This window comes from Pagrus major, chromosome 19, assembly GCF_040436345.1.
Source record: "Pagrus major chromosome 19, Pma_NU_1.0".
In the NCBI taxonomy this organism is placed as follows: domain Eukaryota; kingdom Metazoa; phylum Chordata; class Actinopteri; order Spariformes; family Sparidae; genus Pagrus; species Pagrus major.
The window spans coordinates 2,796,899-2,822,384 of record NC_133233.1 but is presented as its reverse complement, the minus strand read 5'-3'; the positions used below and the strand labels follow the sequence as shown (position 1 = coordinate 2,822,384).

Below are 25,486 nucleotides of genomic sequence, written 5' to 3'. Positions count from 1 at the left end.
GGTCCCCTAAAAAGTGGGAGGCACATACAGAAACTGTTGCAATTCCTACACTGTCACCTGTTTTGGATGTAAATACCCTCAAATTAAAGCTGAAAGTCTGCAGTTAGCACATCTTATTCGTTTCATTTCAAATCCATTGTAGTGGTGTATAGAGCCAAAAAGAAGAGAATTGTGTCGATGTCCCAATATTTATGGACCTGACTGTACCTCACCACAACATAACTTTGTTTGAGATCTGTAGAATTACAGTTCAACACTGAGATCCATCAGCCTATCAAGATAAGAGATGATTTATAATGCCTATAAAAAGTATTATGTATGGATGTTTTCCCATTTTATTGCATCAAGGAGTATGGTTTAGACCTGCTCAATTTGGAGTCTAATGAGATGACTTTTGTTGTGAATTGGTGCTATACAAATAAAGATAGCTTGATTAATTGACTGATTTATTGATTGATTGATTGATTGATTGATTGATTGATCGAATATACAAAAAATATACAAAACAAAACATTTACAAAAAAAAACTAATGTCAAAGTGAATAGAGACTTCTACAAAGTAATGTTAATAATTAAAAATATATCATGTAAAATAAGTGATTGCATAGTATTCAACCCCTTTAAAGTGACTGACCTAATTCAGCAGAGGTCCGGCCATTTGGTGCTAGTAGACTCACAATTAGTGAAAGGGAGATCACCTGAGCAGTGAATGTGTCTGAAGTGATTGTAGTATGAAGACACCTGTGTCTGGAAGGTCCAGTCACTGGTTAATCACTATTCCTGGCTACAATTACACCATGAAGACAAAAGAACACTCCAAGCAACTCATTGATAAGGTTATTGAAAAGTATAAGTCGGATACAAAAACATTTCCAAGTCACTAAACATCCCCTGAGTTCAGTTAAATCCATCATTAAGTGGAAGGAATATGGCATATGTGTAAATCTGCCTCGAGCAGGCCGTCCTCACAAACTGAGTGACCGTGCAGAAGGAGACTAGTGAGGGAGCCACCAAGACACCTATGACTACTCTGACAGGCTTCAGCAGAGACTCTGCATACAACAACTGTTGCCCAGGTTCTCCACCAGTCAAAGCTTTATAGCAGAGTGGCAAAGAGAAAGCCATTGTTGAAGAAAGCTCATTAAATCTCCACTAGAGTTCACCAAAAGCCAATTGGGAGACTCCAAGGTCAACTTGAAGAAGGTTCTTTGGTCTGATGAGACCAAAATGGACCTTTTTGCCATCAGACTACACTTCTGTGTCTTTTTTAATGTCTGTGATTTTATACAACAGTATATCCCAGAGCAAACTGTCAGGAAACGCTATCTTACTAATGAAGTGACTGCAAATTTTATTAATCTTTTACGTGACACTCCTGCAGACATTTTACCCGCCTCATGTGATTTTATAGTAGATAGTTTTAACAGTAAAATGAGGTCAATCCTTGACACAGTTGCTCCACTCACTTTGAAAAAGACCACTACCAATCCAACTCCTCCCTGGCGAAATGAAAAAACTAGACAACTAAAGAGAAACTGTAGAAAAGCCAAAAGAAGTTGAAGAAAAGACAAATTAACAGTGAACTACCAAATTTTCCATGACACTTATAATAACACTTATAATAAAGCAATTAAAGATGCAAGACAATCATATTTTTCAAAACTGATAGCTGACAACCGGAATAACCTCAAAATCCTATTCACAGCAATTGACCATCTTATTAACTCTGTTTTTATGAAGTCTAGCAGTGAGTCGTCCATTTCTAAATGTGAATATTTTGCAGATCTCACTTCAGAAATAAAATAAATGACATTAGATCACTTTTATCCAAAGATCAGAATCTCAATTTTATCACTACAGAACCTTTGTTTTTACATGAGGAAACACTAGAGAAGTTTGTCCTGGTTGATGCTGAGATGCTTGGCAAAGTATCTTCCTAACTAACTAATGGTTGCTGGTTCCAACTAAAACCAGCAACCTGTATTTTAGATCCCATTCCCACTTCCTTTATTAAAACATTTTATAGCTCTTTTAAAGATGATTTACTTAACATTGTAAATTAGTCTCTTCAGATGGGTGTCTTTCCTACAGCACTTAAGACTGCCACAGTCAAACCCCTTCTGAAGAGAAACAATTTAGATCCCTCCATACTTCAATTCTTGGTCCACTGCTTTTTTCTATATACATGCTTCCCCTGGGTGAAATTATTAAGAATCACAAAATTAATTTTCATTTCTACGCTGACGACACACAACTGTATTTACCGCTTTCTGGCAACAACACCGATGACTGCGCCAGAATACTTGCCTGTCTTCATGACATTAAATGTTGGATGTCCCAAAACTTCCTCCAGCTGAATGAATCCAAAACAGAATTCATTCTCTTCGGTGCCCCCAACCAAACCAGCAACCTAAAAAAGAACCTTGGTCCCCTGTCCTCTAACATTAAACGCTCTGCCCGAAACTTGGGTGTGATCTTTGATTCAGAGCTGTGTTTTGAGCAACAAATAACTACTGTAATTCAATCCTGTTTTCTGCAAATTAGAAACATTGCTAAGGTTAAACCCTTTCTTTCCCAAGCAGACCTTGAAAAAGTTATCCACGCTTTTGTTTCCTCTAGGCTTGATTATTGCAACTCACTATATGCAGGACTGAGTCAAAAGGCCATCTCCCGTCTCCAGCTTGTCCAGAATTCAGCTGCGCGGCTCTTGACCAATACAAGGAGACAAGACCACATAACACCTGTCCTTGCTACCCTGCATTGGCTGCCAGTTAAATTTAGGATTGATTTTAAGCTTTTACTCATTACTTTTAAAGCCCTACATGGCCACGCCCCCTCTTTTATCTCAGAGCTACTTGAACCCTACGAGCCCAGTCGCTGCCTGCGCTCCTCTAGGTTGACCCTCCTAACTGCTCCAACAGCCCGCCTAGCTTCTAAAGGTGATCGGGCTTTTTCTATTAGAGCCCCACAGCTGTGGAACTCCTTGCCTATGGAGCTAAGGTCAGCAAACTCACTGTCCTCTTTTAAGTCAGGTCTTAAAACATACTTTTACAGAAAGGCTTTTTTAGAGTAGCTCTGTCATTTGCCCCCTTATTGCTTTTATTGTAATTGTTTTATTTTATTTATTTATTTTTCTATTTTATTGCTCTTATTCTCTTACTGCATTTGATATATACTGATGATAATGGTTTTTGATTTTAACTTGATTGTTTTATCTCACTTTTAATGTTTATGATGACGGTGTTATGTGTTATGTTTTACTTTATGTGTTATGTTTTACTTGATCTGTAAAGCACTTTGTAACTGTGTTTTGAAAGGTGCTATACAAATAAAGTTATTATTATTATTATTATTATACTTAATAATTACAGACCAGTATCCAATCCAGCCCCGGCGTTAGGGGGTCAATTAGGGGGGCAATGCCCCCTGCCCCTGCCTCCTTGCCCCCCCATTGGCTGTCAGAGGGGAAAGGAGTTTTTTTCCTCCTGAAAATAATTTAGACTAGTCATAACTTGTTTTGTGTGTCAAATTGTATTAATTCATATTTAGTTAATCAGTAAAATTTAAAATGACTGGAGCTGGGGCTGATCCAATCTAATCTAATCTTAAGCAAAATTGTTTTTAAACTTGTTTTTAATCAGTTGAATGATTTTATGATCACCCACAAAATCTATGAAATGTACCAATCAGGTTTTAGGACAAACCATTGCACTGAGACTGCACTAGTAAAAATTGTAACCGATCTCAGGTTTAATTTGGACAGGACGAAACCGCCTATTTTAGTACTACTTGATTTAAGTGCAGCCTTTGATACAGTAGACCACTCAATTCTTTTAGACAGACTTCACAACCAGGTTGGAATCTCTGGTACTGTTTTTACTGACAGAACATTTTTCGTGAGTATGGAGGGATACTCATCAAAGAGCTACAAATTACCTGTGGTGTCCCCCAAGGCTCAATTTTAGGTCCCACACTTTTTAACCTATACATGCTGCCACTTGGGCACATCATCAGGAAGCACGGCATCAACTTCCACAGTTATGCTGATGACACACAGCTGTATATCGCCATGTCTTCTGATGACCCAGGGCCAATCGATGCCCTTTTTAACTGTATTTTAGATATCAAGTCATGGATGGGAAAAAAATGTTCTTCAGCTCAACCAGGACAAAACCGAGGTCTTATTTATTGGTTCTGAAGCTCAAAGACAGAGGATTAATATACAATGGAATGCCCTGGCATTAAACCCAACTGACCAAGTAAAAAACCTTGGTGTTATTTTTTGATTCAGACCTCAGTTTTAACCCACACACCAGAAACATAACTAAGACAGCTTTTTATCATCTAAAAAACATTGCCAGAGTGCAACCATTCCTTTCCCAAGCCAGTACAGAGACACTAATGCATGCTTTTACATAGCTCAGTTACAACTACTCCAAAACTCTGCAGCTCTGGTGTTGACTAAGACCAGAAAGAGAGCACACATCACACCAGTTTTAAAGTCTCTGCACTGGCTACCTGTCTGCTTCAGGATTGATTTTAAAGCTATGGTCTACGTTCTGAGAAAGATTTGAAAAAAGCATCCCCCCCCCACACACACCCCTCCCCTCTGTGCTCCTTAATCCCTCCCCTCCGAGCTCGTATTGCCCTCCCCTCGGAGCATCATATTGATTTAGCAAAGGCTTCGTTGAAAACAAATGGACAAGACCAGGAGGAGGGTTAGCAAAACAGTTGAGTAGTGACCGGGCAAGAGGTTGTTATGGAGAAATAAATCCGGACAGGATGAATGAAACCCCAACGCGAAGCAGAGGGGTTTCATTCATCCATTCATTCATCTTACTTACATTACTTTCTGCTTCATTTAGCTGCCACGAGCAAATAAATAGGCTGATTTGGTGTAAACATGATAGCATTTTTTGCTTAAAATGCTAACATAGAGGCTAACGTCTCCGTCGAACAAGTAAACAAGTGTTGACAATACTGCAGAGACAGAAATTGTTTGGACGCCGTCTAACAACACAGAAAAAAACTAACGGCAGCTTTCACAGTCATAAGCCAGCATCAGCATAAAAGTTATCTGTGTCACAACATCCACAATAAAGACGAAAGATTACCTGTTCAACAAAAACACCACTGTATCAGCATCGCTTTTCAGGTCCATATCTTCACGGAGCTTTCGCCACCGTTCAAACGATGACCCAATGTTTACTCGGGTTTGAGCCCTCTTTATGTCGCATCTCCGCTTTGTCTCTGCCTTTTCAGTGACAGACTTGCGCTTTCTTTCAGCCTTTGCCGGTGGGCCAAGCAGAGGCCGCTTGCTACTGTCGCTCTGTTTTCCCTCCATACCTGAACTGCTCAGGGCCAAACAAACCTCTTGCCCGCTTGTAGTTTCAAATGCGGAAGTGGGCTGGGACGAGGCGTGAGCAGGAACAGGAGAGTGAGCGAGGGGAATGGATGGAGGGTCTGAGAGAGAGAGTGCAAATTTGAGCAAGGGGAAACTCCCATCCGGACCGGATGGCTGCTATTGGTCAATTTTTTTGCAGTTTTGCAGGCGCTAGAGAGAATGGATTTATTTAGTTCCTTTTGCTCTTCACATTGTGTAGGTCGTACTATTGGGCCATAACCACCATCTAAATAATGTTAATAATAATGATCTTTCACATCGTAGACCATAGCTTTAAGATCCTTTTATTAGTTTTTAAAGCTCTTAATGGCCTTGGCTTATCAGATTTGCTTTTATCGTATGAACCCTCCAGAACCCTCAGGTCCTCTGGTCAGGGCCTTTTAACTATTCCAAAAGTGAGAACAAAAACTCACGGTGAGGCCGCCTTTCAGTACCACGGTCCACATTTGTGGAACAGCCTCCCAGAGGACCTGAGGGCACTGGAGAGTGTTGATACTTTTAAGAGCAACCTTAAGAACTTCCTTTTTAGGCTGGCTTTTAGCTGAATTCTATTTATTTATTGGTTTTTATCCTGCTTAAACCTGGCTTTATTCTATTTGTCCATTCACTTACTATTCATTTATTTATTTTAATTATTTTGTTTTATCTTGTTTTACTTTACTTAGGATTTATTAACTTATGTATTTTAACGACTAAAAAGCAGTTTTAGACTTTTAACCTCCTTTAGTATTTTATCATTCTTAGTTTTAGAGCTTTATTATTTTATCTTTATTTCATCTTTATTTTACTGCCTCTAGTGTCTCCTCAGTGAAATACATCAACAATAGTGTTTCCTCAGTTCCGCAATACCTGTTGTTAATGCCCTGTTTTATTTATTACTATTTAGTTATTTATTATTACTCACTCTTTTATTTTACTTGTTGTGTTTTAAGTCGCTTGATACATGTGTGTGTATGGGTGTGTATATGCATGTGAGTGTGGGCGTGTGTGTGTCTGTGTGCTCTACAAATAAAGTCTGATTGATTGATTGATTGATTGATTGAGGCCTATACACACAGATTCAGTGCTGTGATTGCAGCCAGAGGTGCATCTATTAAATACTGACTTGAAGGGGGTGAATACTTATGCAGTTACTAATTTTACATTATATATGTTTAATTAATTGACTGAGATCTGTTATCACTTCGACATTAAGGAGTGTAATTTTTTGATTCCATTTATAAAAGCAATAAAAGTGGAAAGCATCCACATCATCTCAAAAATAAGGAAATGTGTCTCCTACAGAGTGGTACAGCAGTACAGTAGTATAAGAATATCATTTTTAAGTGGCCTTTTTAACTGTTTTCATTCCTGAATGTACAAAAACACAACAGGAACTTAACATTAAATGTATTGACTTTACCTATTGTATTTCTGTCATGACAGTGGTAGGTGTTGTAACATTCAGCAGAATTTGAACTAATTTCATTACTCATTTTCCAGAGCATTCATATCACTGTACCAGCTGCGCTTTCCTGCTCTCCCTTCTCTCCAACAGCAAGTTGAAACACACACCATAGCAGTGCCCACATAGGCCTGCCTTCTCCCTCTATTCTGACTATGGTCAGAGGTAACTTGTTGCTGTTTTGTTTAACACAGCTATTACACAAGCCAGGTTATATTGCCCTGTAATAGAAATCTAAAATGTTATGCCCTCAATGTTGTGTCAATTTTTCCCAGAGGTATCGAAAATAGTATGAAATATCAATATTTTTCAAGGTTTTGCATTAAAGTAAGAAATTCCAGCACCGTGACAATGTTACAATATAATATACCATACTTTCTATTGTAGCTAATGAACTGAGTGTGTTTTTCACCCACCGCTGTGACATCAACAAGTTTCTGCCAGTTTACAGCTGTGAAACTAAGAGACAATCTATGATGCAAAGTAGTGAAATACACTCCTGAATTTGGTTAACTTAAGAAGAAATTTGGATGTTTATGTGAAATATTTCACCTGGAGATGAATTTCTCTTCTCTGTCACATAGTACCTGTCACATTTGAGGGCACAGTTGGGCACTGTAGCTTCTAATCATTATTCCCCTAAGAACATCCATTGTTAAATAAAATAGGCATGATTTCATGAATGAAGTATAATGCATTAACAAAACATAAATTATGTCATATCACATTTGAGTATAAAAGTGTGAAATCTCACCAACTTTGTAGACAGCCCTGAAACCAGCCTGGCTGACTGAGCTGTCAGACCTGAAGCGAATCCACAGGAAGTTGGAGGTCGAGAGGATGGGAGCTGGCAGGGAGCTCCCACAGTACCTACCTATCTGAGGATCAGTCTCCATTCTGCCATCACGAACCTGAGAAGAAAGGAAGAAGAAAAAGAGGAGTAGGTGAGAGGCAGTGCTAAATTAGTATATAATTATATATTATTATAATTAATCACCTATTTTTTATGATGTAAAACTACATAAAAATAGTCACCTTTAAAAACAAGAACAGGGGTGAAATGTCTTCTATTTATGGTCAATGAATATAACCTGAATAATAATATGAAAAACTACTAAATAGACAAATCAAGCAAGCCTAGTTCCTCATTAGTAATGAGGAACTACAGCATCCTCTTCCAAGGGTTTACGTAAGATTGAGTGTGCTAAGCCAGATCTGAGAAATTAACAGCAATGTGACCTAATGCTTTAACAAGCATATAATCTTTTAGTGGTGTGCCAAGAGCTTTGGATGCAAGCTCTGGCATCAGCAAGTCAGCATTAGCAGATCAGGATCTTGCTAACACAATTTTACTACACAGGTTATTTGATTATAAGGTTGGTATCATATATAATTTTTTTTTAAGTATGTGTAATTCTGGAAATATTTAACAGTAGCAGATTACAAGTGATTTAATCTGTTTTAATTCTTCATTGAATATTAAATAAAGCCATTAATGATACAGGGATAAGAATGACATTTAAACTTATTTACCTTAATTTGTATCTTAATTTTGGTCGCAATGCAATATGAATAATCTGATTGCACATCAAAATTATGTACAGTTATGTACAAGATTAACTTGCTTCAACAAGAGAATAGTAGGCTGAGGCTTAACCAAATAGTTTGTAAAATATTTCAACATTGGCATACGTATGACATTTTTCTTTCTTTGGGAAATATTTCTTTAAAAGAATTTACTATGTTATTTTCACACACACCTGTGAATTCACCATTTACAATATATCCATTAATTATGTTAATCAAATCAGAGTTTATCAGCTGTGTCTAGAACACAGTTGAAGTCTCATCTATTCTTACGTGTTGTATTTCACACAAACAGGACTGTGTCATGTTCGGGAACACCCACTGCAGGACCTTAGCAGGTAAGTCTAACCTCAAGCCAGTTTCTCAAAACACAGACAGATCAACTTCATAGCTTAGCATAGCAGCTAACCATTTCACTTCACATACAGTAGACAAGCAGCTAAGCAGAAAGCACAGTTATTTTTACAATATTTTTCTCAAAGTACTCCTAACATTAACCAGGGAGGATAAGCACTTAACATGGACTGCTTGGACTCAGTGTCGCTCCCCTTTGAGCATGGTGATTGTTTCAAGCTGTATTAACAAGCAGAGTTTTCAAGGCCCCTAAACACATTAAATGTAGCTGTTTCTAAACAGTTAGCCAGACTGTTAGGGAACAAACGGGGGTGTGGGTGAAGCTCAGATTTCTGGAATAATAGCAGCAAATTTAACTTTAATCATTGGCAACATCTATGTTTTGCCAGACAACTACTCTAATAAACATGCATTCAGAACGCAGTATGCATACAGACAACACAATCAACGCTATGTGACCAGCACCAGCGATTCAACTTGATAACTCATTTAAGCATTATTACACGAGAGGGTGTGCTTTATGTGTGCTTTATTGTCATGACAGGGATGCTAACAGAACGAGGCGCTGACTGCATCACTGTCGTGACAATAATGACAGTAAAGCACACCCTCTCGTGTAATAATGCGATTATACAACAACCACCAATAAAATAAAATATATGAGAAAAATGAATCCATAATGTGGAACAATACGCTTTCAAAGTATAAGTGTTTTGCTAGTGTTAGTCCCCGTTTCAATGGAAATACATGACGTCTGTTAACTAGTCCCTGTCAGCTGCAGCCAACTTCAGCTTATGCTTTCAAGACATTGCAATTTCCCAAAACTGAATAAATACCACACATAGCAACACACAACTGCTTTTTTATTACGTCTGCCGACTTTACAGTCATTTTAAGCTAGTAACGTTACGGTAGCAGGTGCCGTGTCAATGACTCATCATCACAGCTGATCTTTATCTACAGTGATTAACAGTTATATTGCTTTCATTAATCAGCAATTTGATAGTTTATATGATCCATTTTTAGGCAACATTTTCTACATCGTCTCTTACATCTACATATTACTTCTGCTTATTCTGCATAGGCTACAATAGCTATATTAATCTTACTGCTCTTCTATTGTACTGTACATCGTTTAAAATACAGGTGGAGTGATATTTTCAGTGATGAGGCATTTTTCATTTGAGCACGGCTAGCTGTGCTGTGATGCTCATTTGAGCACAGTCTATAATGTCTGATTGACCAATCAGATTGCTCGGTCGGATCTATGTGTTGTATAATGACCATTTCATAAAACCATAGCTCAACACAGTTTCATGTTCAAAGCCATCATGCCACATACAGTCAACAACAAACCAATTTTCTTTTTTTTTTGATTGAATCCTTTATTTATTCAGGGAAGGTCAATTGAGAGCAAGCTCTCTTTTCCAATGACGCCCTGATTACAAACAACACACACAATATGATCATAATTCACAGTTACATTCAGACTACAGAACATTGAACAATAGGCATTTGAAACTATCTAGAGAAATAAGACGATCTAGTTCAAGAACGCGCTGTAAGTCATTCCACTTCTGAGGGGCATAGACCTGAAAAGCAGTCTTCCCCAATTCGGTCCTTGAACCAATTAAGGGATTTCCTGTCAAAACCAATGGTTTCAAGGCTCTTTAAAAATAAAGAGTGATCAACCGTTGCAAATGCCTTAGATAGGTCAACAAAAAGAACAGCACAGACCAGTTTATTATCTAAAGCATGGACAATATCGTTGACAACTTTAGTTGTTGCTGCTGCCGCTAAGTGTTGTGTGCAGATCTGTAGCCAGACTGATGAAGATTTAAAATATTAAAATTAGATAAAAACATTTTCAATTGACTATTAACAAGCCGCTCTAATATTTTAGCCAAAGAAGGCAGTTAGAGATTCGGACGATAATTATTTAAGTTGTCCACAGGACCACCTTGCAATGGAGAAACAAAAGCAGATTTCCACACAGTTGGAATACTTCCAGTTATTAAAGTTAAATAAAAAATCTGCGTCAAAGCATCAGTTATAACAGGAGCAGCTAATAGTAAAAGTTGTGGATCCAACTGATCAGCCCCAGTAGACTTTTTAAGATCAATGCCACACAAGGCTTCAGATACTTTGTGACCAGAGAAGGGCCTAAACGAAAAACTACAGGGCCTAGAGCTAACTGAGATAGTAGGATCATCACAAACTGAGTCAATAGCTGTTAAACCAGATTTCTCAAAGAGATTGCCTGCAGCAACAAAGTGCTTGTTAAAGGCATCACACTGTTCTTGTTTGTCAGAAATTTTGGAAGAGTCACTAGTTACTTGGTTTGGTAATATTGAAGTGTGACAATTTGATAAGGTCTTAACAGTCTTCCAAAATTTTGCTGGATTTCCACTACAATCGGATAGGGAAGAGAGATAATAAGATGCTTTGGCCTTACGAATCATCTCAAGATACTGATTGCACAGTCGGTGAAAATCCTGCCAATCAGATCTCAAGCCAGAGGCACGTGCTTTGCTCCAGGCAGTATCTCTGACCCTTAGAGTTAAAAATAGAAGCAATCCCTGGTTCACCTCAGATATCTCAAAGATGCTAAGTTTCTTAAAAGGGGCATGCTTGTCCACAACAGAATTAAAGGCTCTAATGAAGTGATCTAGAGCAATATGAGGGTCAGGGATAGAAGCAGAGCATGAGATGTCACTAAGATATAAGTCAGGCAAGAAGGCTTGATCTACAAAATGTTTAAAAATTTCTTTTAACAATTATTCAAGCTTGAGATTTCTGTAGTCTAGTGTCCCTAGTGCAGGCAATGGGACAGTGGTCACTGAAATCAAGAGGAAGAACACCACTAGCTTTAAGCTTGTGAGGCCTATTAGTTAAAATAAGATCTAAAAGAGAACCAAACTCAGTATTATTTGTGTTAGGCCTTGTTGGGGCAGTGAGTAACTGTGTTAAATTCAAATTGTTACATAGATTTTTCAAAGCGGACATTCATGTGAATAACCCCCAGACCTTCTTGTTTGATGAAGTCCACTTGAGACTCCAGAGCTACCGGGACAGACCTATGATCTGAACCTGGTCTTAGATTACAGTAAGCTTTTGAAGAACAGAGATTAGTTAATGGTATAAGATTGTTACTATTTACACCCTTATCACAACTTCGAGGATGAGAGGAACCAACAGATATGATGGGACCAACAGTTAATGCAGGTGTTAAAACTGAGTCAGGGGTTGCAGACTTAATTAATTTATTAGTATTACTGTATAATATCTGTGTATTATATTCATAAGGTTGACGAGAAACCAAAACTGCAATATTGTAGCTAGATGAAGCAGCACCAACAGAAACAGGGCTGACAGAGGATTTAACATGGGTGAGACAGTTAGTGGAGGAGACAGATCCTACACCAGCTTGACCCGCACTGTCAGGGACAGGGTTATGGGATGCCAGGTTAGGACACTGGGCAGGCTCTAGCTGGGAAAAATATCATTTTAGACTGACACAGTGAATTTGATGAAATTGTGAATCAGCCTGTTTGTGCCCCTCCTATTTAAATGTAACCCATCACTTTTAAACAGGTCCTGTTCAGTCCAAAAATAGTCAAAGTTGTTTATGAAGCCTAGTCCAGTGGCAGTTGTGAAGTTCTGCATCCATGTATGCAGGCTAAAAAGGCGACTAAAGTGCTCTGAGCTTTTGGTCATTTCCTGTATGCAGAAATATATAGTGAACGGAGGGGTGGAGCTCAAGGAGGACAGGTGTCAACTCTGTAAAATCTGCTATTTTACCACCGGAAAGACAGTAAGTAATGGCGCCTGGGAGTTCAACATTTCTAATGATAGAGTCACCAATTATGAGAATTTCAGGAGGTCTATCAACACAGCCTTTGTTGTGGACTGTTATTTAGATGAGAGGGAGACAGGATAATGGCAGAGGCAAAAGCGATTGCTAACTTCGAGTCACCTGTGTTGATGATGTCATCACCTGCCTCTGGAGTGACCGGACCATCTGGCTGGAGAGAGGATGGCAGTGGGACCAGCTGCGTAGTTAGCTGAGTTTGTTCAGAGTTGGAGAGCCGAGGAGGAGAAGAGTGTCTGGGACGATTACTTTCCGAAATCAACGGACTCGTCGGTGGGGTGCTATTGAGGGAGCGAACCGGGACTGGATGCTCCAGGGGGAGCCGTGAGCATGTGGCCGCTAGCTCAGTTAGCCTCTCAAGAGGGGTGAAGAAGTTGTACAGCGGGACACGGTCGGGGTCATCATCCTCTGGAGTAAACAGGGGGAGGGAGACCCGTCTCCCCTTCCTAACAACGGACGCCCAGGAGGGTGAGTGGGGTTCAGATGGCCCAGGAACATTCTTAGCCTGTGGACATTCAGAGCTGCGGGGAGCGCCCTACTGCAGCGCGTCAACTTGGGAAAGGAGGAGGGTTTGCAGCTGGAGGACATCATCCAGGAGGCTCTCAATTGAGTCCAGTTCAGATCTCAAGCTGGACAGCTCAGACTCCGGTGGGGTAATTGGAAGCATGCGGTACGGGCCCAAAGTTGGGCCCGGTGAGGTCACTGGGTAACTGGCAAGCTGGGTGGATGTTAGCCGATGGTGATTTTTTTTTTCCTCGCTTCTTCACTTTGTTATCACAGCTCAATTCAACATTGACATTTACTCCTTGAAGAAAAAGATGAAAAATGTGATAGCAGACAACACAGAGCACATGCAGCCGCCCCGTGCAGCGTCGAGTTCCCACCTATCTCATCTAGGGAATGAGACATTTGATTTGGTGATGCACATCCTTTAATGGACAGTGCAAAATTTTTTTTTTTTCTCCTTTTTGATGGTAGTGAATAATCACCTCACACAGAGGCACCAAATAATGTAGCGTTCCCACCACATACATAAAATATTATTAAGCACTCATAAATTAATCAATTGATGAATGAATTAGGAGGAAAATTAATCGCATCAAATTAATCAGTCTTATATCTGAAAGTTGTTGATCTCCATCTCTGTCATAAAGGAAAGCACAAATGCAATGACTTAATTCAAGATATTCATTGAACTACTAGGGGACATAGATGATGATTAAAGACCACTAAACTTAAACACATATGTACATATGTACCACTAGAATGGATGAATGATAGGTTTGAATAAATAGTGAATTTAGTTATTGCCAAAAGTATGAATGAATGAATGTTATCAAAAACTATTCAAAAATGCAATAATGGCAATACTTCACTAAGATCAATAAAAGCAAAAATCACTTAGTTAGCTCTGCCTCAACTCTGAGACAGAAAGCACCGAGCATAGTGAGCAGACTCGTGATCCTTGGGAGCCAGATGATAACCACTGTACAGTAGGTTAAGTAAAGCAGTTGGTCTCACTTCTTCAGGATGAGTCAAGGCTCAGACAAGGCCAATCTGAGGCTACAAAGGAGACACAGTATTGTTCTCTGGTCTTCTTTTGTTCAGTGACAGGCTGCAGAGTTGTCATGCATGGAGCCAAAAAGTCTTCAAAAGTCAAAAAGTTAACTACATAAAAAGGGGAGGATTACAAAATTAATTAGTATTAATATAGCAAACGGGCCACTTGACTTGTGGATTTTAGGAATCTTTGCAGTCTTTCTTCTCACGTTCATTCTGGAGCTTGTTTTTCAGCTTTCAGTAAAAAGTGAATAACAAAAGCCAGCACCCAAAATTGCCTGTTGGCCACATGGCCAAGCAGGGTGGCTTCACCAAGGGCAGCCCAAAAGGGTGATGAGCAAAATCCAAGGGTCAGGACAAGAAGCAGAAGGGACAAGGGAATGAGCTCAGAGAGAAGAGCCAGAGGACCTCACATGTTGTAAAGTCTTATAGCCTAGGGCAGGGGTCTGCAACATGTGGCTCTGGAGCATGCAGCTCTTTTGCCCCTCTGCTTGCTGTGGCTTTGACATTTTACATGAAAATGAATAATGTTTTTGATTTTCATCACTATTTTAGGCCTACAGTGATTCTTACATTCTCCGACAGTAAAAATGTGCAGCCTACACACAGAATTGTATCTGTTCTATCAAGTTGTGATTAATTGAATGAGTCTGAGTTAATATCATTGTGTTTTATGCTCAAGCCCGAGGGTTGATTGCTGTATGTGGCTGAGGATACAAAAAGAAGGATTAACTGTTTTTTAATTTTTTTTTATTTTTACTGTTTTTAAATCTAGACTTAGACTTAGACTTAGACTTCACTTTATTGATCCCGTTGGGATGACTCCCTCAGGGAAATTGAATTTCCAGCAGCATACAGTTCACGAGAAAATAGACTCTTAGCAAAAATAGAAAATAAAGATAGGAATAGAACAAAATACAATAGAATACAATAAAAATAGATTAAAATAAAATAGGATAAATAAAATAAAATAAAATAAATGTGAATGTAGGACTGTATATTTGTTATTGTACAGAAATTATTGCACGAAAGTGAGAGTGTCCAGGTATGTATGTGAATAAATAGATAAATAGATAAATAAGTTGTTGCACAGTGAAATCACAGTATTGCAGTATTGCCGGTTATTTGTTTCCTCCTATTTCCTCCTCCCCCCAAGTGAGGAGTTGTACAGCCTGATGGCATGAGGGACAAAGGAGTTCTTAAGTCTGTTGGTCCTACACTTGGGAAGGAGCAGTCTTTCACTGAACAGGCTCCGCTGGTCACTGATGACGGTGTGCAGAGGGTGGCTGGTATTGTCTATAATATCCAGCAGTTTTTCCAGTGTCCTCCTCTCTGCCACCGTCACCAGAGGGTCGAGCTTCATGCCGACCACAGAGCTGGCCCGCCTGATCAGTTTATCCAGTCTGGATGTGTCCTTCTTGGATGTGCTGCCCCCCCAGCACACTACAGTGTAAAAGAGGACACTGGCAACCACAGACTGGTAAAACATCCACAGCAGTTTGCTGCAGATCTAGCCTGCTGCTATGTGTTTTATTTATTATCAAGTGAGGCTACTTTTTATTTTGTACATTTTCACAAACACAAGAACTGGCCTACAATAAATAGAAATAGAGTAGCAATACAGAGCTATATATGCAGACCTACTGAAGTCCTCCCCAGTAGGTCTGCATATATAGCTCTGTATTGCTACTCTATTTCTATCTATTGTAGCTAGTTCTTTTGTTTCATAAATGCACCAAAACACAGCATCATTGAAATGGAAATGCAAAGTTCAAGTACCTTATACTGTAAGCATAAGTAGCCCACTGCAGAGTTGCCACATGATGTAAAAATATAAATTAATATTATGCTCATTTAGGCCTATTAATAATCTTGATAGGCTAATTTAGACTTTCTAGGCTGCGTTACCTTCAGTATAAGACACAAATATGTTTTGTGGCTCCAGACAGATTTTTTGGGCGAGGGATGGGGGCAAAAATGGCTCTTTTCACAGTAAAGGTTGCTGACCCCTGGTCTAGGTGCTTGTTTTGGAAGAAAGGCGATCATTGGCGCAAATTGGAAACTCAATCATTCTGTCGTCAATATGTGTGAGTTATCTAAGAACCAATGGAAGAGCTTGGAAGATGAATTAATCAAATACCACAGAGTAACAAGCAACATAACAAATAAACATGTTCTTATCTGTAGCTAAGGATTATATAAAAGTGGAGTCCATCTAAAATAATAAATGATAATAGAACTCAAATCTTAAGTAAATCATACTGGTTAACATCAAATACACTCATGTGATACTGGCATTTCCTTATATCATTGTGTTAAAAGTTGTACTGAAACTCATGCGATAACAAAGTGGAATCCTGTAAATTAGCAGATTTGAAGCAGAGTTAGAGTTTCATAATATTGAAATGATTACATGTTCTGAAAAAATAACAATAAACTATTAATGTACACATTTAAGTAGATAGTTCTGACCATTTCAGACACTTAATCCCATTTCAAACACAGTCAAAGAGGAATGTTGGTCATCCACACAATTACAGCCCTGAAGAGGTCTAATGGACATCCCTGTGGATGTAGTCTCTGTCTGAAGAGCAAAAAAAGTTGTAAGTCTTCCAAAGTTGGTGGTATGAGGCTGGATGTCTTAGGTATTTGTCTTTCTTGACATCCTTCCTCCTTAAAGACAGAGGTCAGTATGTCAGTGTGTGTCTCTGTGCACTCCAACACAGGCACAGAGAGCCTTTCGATTAAACCATCACAATGTCCATAAATAATTTAGTCCCTTCTTATATTCCTGTGTTCGGTCTGCAATCTTTGTCTTGAACCAATTTAAAAAGAAACTAAATAAAGAAACCAGCGTCTAATATATCCTTTGTAAAGCTTCTGTGTTGCCTTTTAGAATTGTGGCTGAAATACATCATGTCTTCCAAGCCTCTGCATTATGATATGTGAATTATATTAAAGTAATTGGTTGGCACATAGTATGGTGGCTAATAGTATCTTAGCCAGACAATATCAGCATCTTCTTATCGCCCATTATTACTGAGGCAGTTTATCTATTTGCTATACGTATAAGTGCTCCGTATAGTACGTAGATATACCATGACCTGGCTGACTGAGAATCTTCCCCAACATACTGAGGCAGTTGTGCCTTCTATGTAGAGGTGGGAATACATAAATAAGGAGATGAGAGAGGCAGCCAAACAACCAGAGGTAGTGCATCTATGTCAGCAGTATTATGCTGAGTTTCTGCAAGTGAGATGTCAGTCAAAGAACTTGGTAAGAGTTGAGCTGGTTAACATGAGGTGAATTTAAGTTTTAATTTTATTTGTTATTTTCAGTGGTGGAAAGAGTACTGAAAATATGTACTCAAGTATGAGTACAGTTATATTACTGAAATATCACTAAATTACAAGTAAACAACTGGTATTAAAATAATACTTAAGTGAAAGTACAAAGTATTCTTCTCAAATGCTACTGAGAGTATTATCTACTTTTTAACCATTGATGTTTAATGCATTATCAATAAAAGGCATTTCAACAAAGAGGTTTTATGGTCACCTCTCCAAACTTGCACATGCTGCAAAGTTGTGTGTTGTTTTGTCTGTACGTCAGGGTTTTCATTAGCCTGTTTGTGATAGGATAGCCTTATTGGCTACAAAATTGAAGATGAAAGGTGTAGATATTTGTTTAAATTGTACTCAGTACTCAATTATTATTGAAAAAATAATCATAAAAGTACAGGCACCAAAAAAATGACTTAAGTAACTTAGTAATTGACTTAGTCATTTAAGTAGATGTAATTAGACACTTCCACCCCTGGTTATTTTACAACACCAGGGCTGCAAAACGAGAAAAAGGGTGAAAAGACATATACTGAAATACATTTCATTCCTTTGCATGTAGCGATAATTAACTGTCAAATAACAGTGTTTGAACCAACCTCAGTCAAAAAAGAAGTAATTTCAGGTATATTATCTATATGATTATTTGCAAAAACTGTGTTATGGGAATTTGAGCTCCTGCTCCTCTTACATCTTCTCCACATCCATGCTCAGCATAAAATAACTATAATAACTATACAGAAATAAAAAATCAAAGCGATCTTGATATAATATTGAAAAGTCATTGCGGACTTCAAGTATGAGATGGGATGTGTTGCCAACCTTAACCAAGGGTTTTAGGGGTTTGACATAAACCTAACAATAGAACAAAACTCCTGTTGGACTGGAAAAAAAACATTGCTAGTAAACATAATCTAGGAAACAATTATGCACTAAAACCATATTTGACAAAGCAAATTAGTGGTCTCGTAGTGTATTTTAGCAAGAGATGGGATTGCAGTATTCATAAATAATTTAAATAAATAAGGACATAATGTAAGTTTGTGAGCCATTAACAAGTCCTACCTCCACATAGTCAAAAGAGCAGCTGCCATGGGTCTCCAGGTTCATGTGAGTGAAGTTGAGGGCCACCCTCTCACCCGCAGGCAACCTGACCAAATAGACACACTGGCGGTCGTTGGCATAGTTGTTGGGCCAGTTTGGGGAGATAATGATGCCCTCGCTGTCTAAGAAGGTACCACCACAACCAGGGTCACCTAAGACACAATTCACAGCAGTGTGAGGACTTCACCTGAGGACAGCACCTGCGCAGCTCATTACACAGAGCAGAGCACTGACACAGTCAATAACAGGAGATCAATTGCTTGCTGCTATGGGTTTCATTTCCAAGAGCAAGATGCTGAAACTTTAATTGAAGTAGTAGATGACTTCACATTACTGGGATGGGATCCAATCCTTGGACCAAGAGAATTGGTTAGTCTCTGTCTACACCAAAAAGTCTCTCAATTATCAAGCAGTCATGGGTGGGTTCAACAGATGCTGTGTAAGAGGAAGTGTATAAAGTGCATTTACCGAGCATCAACCAGAAGTCAAACTCACAACCTTTGACACCAGGGTTGGTGGTGTAAAAAGGAGAGGCACCATGCAGTGACTGTGGTAACGTTTTTTTTCACGTGCTATAAATGGTGCCGCATGTCACTACTTAACATGATTTTTTTACATGTCACAATAAGTGGTGTCATAATTCCCACATGTGCTCCATATGTTGCAACATGTGATCATATGTTTTCCACAAGTTACCACAAGTGAAGAAGAACAGCTTTATATCCTGCACCAAATCACTTCAAAATTCCCAATAATGACACAAAAGGTTCTGCATGGGACTGATTGTGTGTTTTAGCAGAGAGAGAGAGTTAAATCTCCTTGTCCACTGTAAATTATGTACAGTAGAGATAACAAATCCCACAAGAGAACCACCACACCACCTCCTGGACTACTACACTCCTACTACTATTAAACACTTCACAAAAGATGGGAAGTGGTCCTCTCATTAATTAAACCAATAACTATCAATCACACATCAAGGGCAACACCCAGATTAGAGCAGCTATCCCTATATGAACAAAACATAGCTGAACTGTTTTAAAACCAAGTCTCTAGCCCAGCAAATAAAAATGAAAATAAATGTATAAAAATAACATTAAGGCAATGAACAGCACTTGACAGCATTTTTTATGACGTGATGGCAAGTCCACTGATGCAATTAAAGTCTCAAGTTGTCTTGTGCCAAGGTCAAGAGTAATGATATGTATAATGTGTTTCATTGTGACATGTATACACCATCGTATTCAAGTAAGAGTTTCTTACTTTGTGATGTTGTGTATGTAATGTGGAAGCCTCGGTCAGAGACACTGAAGTCAGAGTGAAAATGAACCCATGCCGCTGGACCGGTGGTCTGCAGGGGAGAAGGCGTTTCAGTACTACAGTACTTTCCCAGAACTGGATCTTCTGGTAGAAGACCATCCCGGATCTACAACATTAGACCACACAAGACAATTAATTGAGAAACATTGCAAGAAAGAGTACATTACAGGCTTGTTGCATGGAGCAGTATCAGTAGTGCCATACAGTGCACAAATGTGACAGTTTCTCTGTAAAAGCAACCAGGTACACAATTATTCAGTTTGGGCAAGGGTGTACGGTTAAAGGAGCATTGTCCTAGTTGACATAAAAAACATACCTTTAAACTAAATGTTCACTTATTTAGGTGTACATTTTTAGAGGGAGCCTATGATCTAAGAATGCCATTGCCAATGACTATCTCTGTGATTGTTGTACTTACAACATGAACTTGAACCAAAATTGACACTACTAGTTTTGCTTTAAAAACGACTTCACATAAAGTATAAACCCACACAAAGTAGACCCACACAATCTGGCTGTGAAAGTAGACCTATTAAAGGGAAATTCTGGTATTTTTAAACATGGGCACTTCATTTCCTTTTTTTTGTGTAAATAATTCATATTATCACCTCAGCTGGCAACTGCGACACGGCTGCAATGGCTGCAACATAGTCTTTGAAGCAAGTCCAACTGTCATAGTTATAGCACTAAAAGTGCTTGTTTTTGCCACTGAGAGGCTGAGGTGTCTGACAACATTACAGAAATTATACCTTCAGAGAGATCCTTTTTGTAACCAGAAACACAAGTTCAAGGAAAAGTCTTGCTCTGAAATCTTGTAAGAGGTGAGTTGTTGCAGGAAGATGATGGTAGAAAGAGTTGCCAGTAAAGTGACACTCCTCCTTGAATGAGACATTTCAAAAAGGATAGTTTTTAACAAAATGTCTATCTCTGTACAAATCGTTTTTTAATGTTGTCAGTCTGTCAGTAGCAAAAACTGGCACTTTTAGTGGATGTTACTATGACAGTCGGAGTTGCCTCAAAGGATTACTTTGCAGCTGCAGCAGTGTTGCAACTGCCAGCTGAGGTGATCTACTGGACTGATTCCTAAACTTTTGGTGAGTATGAATCATTTACACACCAAAACATGTAAATATGAGTCCCAGGTTTAAAAATACTGGCATTCCCCTTTAAGTCTATTTAGTTGTCCATGATTTAATTGATTGGTTTAACCTAATGCCAAATACTGGGATATATAGCAGCAGTTCCTACCTCTAGGAAGTCATGGTTGCAGTCAGGATGATGCTCCAGACTGAGAGTCCCGAAGACAAAGGTAATAAGCAAGCTGGGCTCCACTGTCACTGCCCAGTAGCAGTCCCGGCTAGGTGGGTAGTTCCCAGGGTAACCAGGTGAGTTAAAATTGCCATAGGGGGCAGTTAGTTCGCCTCCACACACTAAGATGAGAAGGAGATTTTAGGGAAGGAGGAACAATTATTTCACTTTGTTCTTCAAAACTCCTTGAAACTGTGGAGCAGCACACTGACATTTTCAGTGTGTAGCACAGGTTTCATTAAAAGGAAAAAAATCAGTGTTTCCATAATAATGTTTTTTATGGCTCAGTGGTTAAAGCCAAAGAACTCATATTAATAATAATTGTAATGACATTTGTCACTCAAATAACATGGGCAGAGCTGCTGCTCAGAGCCAGCCAGCTCTGGAGGAGAGAGTCAAGTACAGAGTCAGACCTTCTGGAGAAATAAACACTCGGTGTCACATTGGATTCTGTTCTGATCCAGAGCCGTTTACTAATGGGAGGAGAGCTCAGAAATTCATTTTTAACTTTTGGGATTAAAAAGTTGATTTATCTTCCCTCCCTTTTATCAACCTGACTGCAGCAGTGATACGCAGGTATGACCTCTATTGTCAGGTGTTTATGTACTGTAATGTACATAAGTGAGAGGTGAGAGGTTCCACTGAATTCAAACACAGACGTAAACACCCTTAGTCCCTGCTGTTGCATGCAAGCTTATGTCTTAAGCACAGTAAAGTAACCCGACTGTTTGGGTTGCAAATAAAGGCAGATATAAGTATTATATACAGATAATCTCATACTCATCTCAAGGACAGGAAGAGCAAAAACTGGAAAGAGAGCTTGAGCAGAGAGTAAAAGAACTAAAGTGTATATTAGCTTCAAAACAATCTGAAGATGTTAATAACATGATAAATAAGACCCAATTTCTCCCACTATTTTGAATATAGTGACAAATCAGGTCAACAGGAAAAAACTATCATTCAATCCATTAAAAATTTTGAGGGGAATACTATGTACACCCCAAACAATATATTAAAAACCCATTTAAAACTTTCTACAGTAATCTCTCCACAACGGATTGTATCCCTGACTCAACGACAATAAACACAGTCCTTGATAACATTAATCTACCCAAATTACCAGAAATTCATGCAAATATCTTAGACAGACCCATTACGCTAGATAACTGTAAGAAAGCACTACAAACCATGCCATAGAAAGAAATGTACAACATAACATCCAAACCGGTTATATCAGATATCTTGGCATTGACATTTCCCCCAATCTTCCAGAGTTGTTCCACCTCAACTACACTCCCATCCTTAGAACCGCTGAAGAACAGTTAAACCGATGGAATAATTTACCACTATCCCTTGCAGGTTGCATTACAGCAATAAAAAGGTCAATTTTACACCTTCTCAATTACCCATGTCCAGCCAACACCCAAATGGTTCAGCACACTTGATTCACTAATTACAAAAGTCTACTGGAAAAACCAACAATCGATACCCAAACTCACAATATTATAGAAAAGCAAACAGCTTGGAGGTTTGAATGCTCCAAACATCTTCCACTATTATTTGGCCAATCAATAACAATACATCATAAAATGGATTCACCCAAATACTCTTCAGGACCCTTGATTAGAGATTGAACAATCAGAATGTACTGAAGTCTCCATTAATGACTTACCATTTATCTCAGAAAATTAAAAATTAAACATCATAACTGCTACAAAGACACAGTCATTGCAACAACTCTGGAAGCTTGGTGGAAAATCTATAAAATCACCCGTCACACCCTCTCACCATAAAAAATTCACCCCTCTTTGGAACAACCTAGACTTTCTAATCAATAAGCGCACCTTCTGTTTTCACTCATGGAGTCCCCTCCCCTCCCTCACCAATTAGTGACCTACAAAAATACTACAAGGCCATACGTATCATCCTTACCATCGCAGGAAAGACATCATTGCTCAACTGGAAATTTAGACACAAAATAAAAAAAACAAACAGCCAAATGGCTTAACACTTGGGCCCCCTTCAAAACTTTAAATTTGCCAGTGAACCAAAACCTCTTCTCCGTATTACCATCTTCTGTGCTTAATTTTCTCTTAATGTAAACTCATGTTGTAAACCATTTACATTAATCATAGAGTACTGGAGTCTGTCTGATACTCAGCTTGTTGCTATATTGACTAATATGGGTGTTAGTCCAAGTTTGGTCTTTGTTTATTCAGACTCACCATCTGATGTTTTAGTTCCTGATGTTTGTTTGTTCATTGTTTGCTTTCTTTTCTATAATTTTGTTCATCTGTTTGTTTAGTTTAGTTTAGTTTGGTTTTGTTTTCTATACACACTGTCTTTCTCCTGGACTGACAACACCTTGTTTGTTACTGCACAATTGCATAAAATAAATGTAAAAAAGCCATGTGGTGTTTTGCCAGCAAAAGGAACTGTTGCTCTTTCACATTAATTTTAAATCCACAATTCTTTTGCCATAAACGAACATAATAATATGACTACTGTGCAGCACCATGCCACACATTGTTCACACGAAAAACCTGACTTACCGCAAAGCAAGTCTTTCTGCTTATCAGGACTGTGTTGACCAAAAAAGCTGTGTCTTTGGCTGTGCCCAATAAGGTTTATGAGATTTTTTCTGTGTATGTTTGTCTTGTTTTGTATTTAATTTATGTTTATATCACAAAAAAAAAATGCTTGAATATGTTGGTATTTGAAACAATCCAAGTTACAGTATGTACGGTGTCTGTACTAAAAATGGAGCCAGCCAGGTAAATGCACACTTTTTAGAATCAAATTAAAGGCTTTAAGACTATTTCCGCAGCAGAACAAACACAGGTGTCACATGTGTAACCATTTTTTCGAAACAAAATAGTCAAAAAAAATATTGTCTCAGGACACGACACCAGCTATAACTAAAAAATTATGTTTTGATTGTTTTGTTTATGAAATGTCAAATAATAAATACAAATGGCCATCATAAGTTGCTGACAGTACACCAACAAACAGTGCATAACCCAAAGAAATCAATATATTATGACATATGTTACAGAGAAAAGCATTAAATCTTTACAGAGAAAATGAAAACCAACATATCTTTCCCAATTGTAATTTATACATGATTTAAAGCTGGGGAGGGTAAGATTGTAGCAACCAGCAACAGCAACCTAAATTTTGAAAGTATCCAGCTAGCTTCAGTCCTCCCTCCAGAGCCACTCCTCCTAACACCAACTTTGGACTGCTAAGCCATACCTCTTGCTGGCAAGCAGAGAAATATGTCTTAGAGGCTAGTTTGCTGATTTCCACAAGCTCTCTTAGCCTTATTAGCCGAATGAATACATAAATAAACAACTCTGATTCCAATTACCTCCCTTTCTTCCCTTTTATTTCTTGTAATTCTAATATGTCTAATCAGGCAGATGCCCCTTCCTGCCTGTCTTTCTATTTGCATTCCACTTGATCAATGCATTCCCTTTGATTAGTATTACCCATTATGCTTTACTTTATATAGATGCTTGCATTTCATTTGCTCTGGGTCAGCTCACAGACCAGACCCGCTGTCTGTCAGTCAGTTCACCAATTCGCTGGCAGATTTCTGAAAGCTTGCACCATTGCAGCAAACTTCTAAACTGGACTTGGATTATTTTTCTTCTACACAAGTTGTTTCTTCTTCATCATCTTCTTCTTCCGTTTTATCGTGGTGGGCAACCAGTGTTAAGGTGCATTACCACCACTCACTATGACAATGCGAGAACAACAAGAAACACAGATGATTTAGGAGGCACTGGATATGAGGTGTTGCGATATTACGACATTAACAAAAAATGCAACATTTTAAAATTAAATATCAATATCATGTTTATAATACACATATGGTTATCCAGCTCCTCCTAAATCATTTCCATTTCTTTTTGGTCTCTGTTACATGTGGCCAAATAGAAGTACCCTGTGTGTGGGTGTGTGTGTGTGTCTCCGCCCTGCTCTGCCTGAGCTCAGGTGCTGGCAATCACCTGAGCAGGTTAAAAGGAGACAGCAGCGGGGCGGCTCTCTCTCGCTCTCTCTCATTTGCAGGTGTGGTGCCGGAGGAGGGAGGTGGCGCTGGCCACGCAGTCTTTTGTGGTTTTCCCTGATTTGCATTTGATTTCAGTTCCCCGGCCTGTTAGAGCATCCGGGCTTTGTTATTTTCATTT

General features: G+C 38.7%; 1 protein-coding gene across 1 annotated transcript in view; it reads right to left on the bottom strand.

Annotated features, from left to right (window-relative positions):
- cubn (cubilin (intrinsic factor-cobalamin receptor)) overlaps nt 1-25,486 on the bottom strand; it is a 195,216-nt gene that overhangs the window by 117,203 nt on the left and 52,527 nt on the right. Inside the window, exons 15-18 of the mRNA XM_073488362.1 lie at nt 21,234-21,415; nt 19,929-20,091; nt 18,627-18,817; nt 7,603-7,759 (exon numbers count right to left, since the gene is read on the bottom strand). Of these exons, the coding sequence (XP_073344463.1) occupies nt 7,603-7,759; nt 18,627-18,817; nt 19,929-20,091; nt 21,234-21,415 (693 nt within the window). The remainder of the gene's footprint in view (nt 1-7,602; nt 7,760-18,626; nt 18,818-19,928; nt 20,092-21,233; nt 21,416-25,486) is intronic.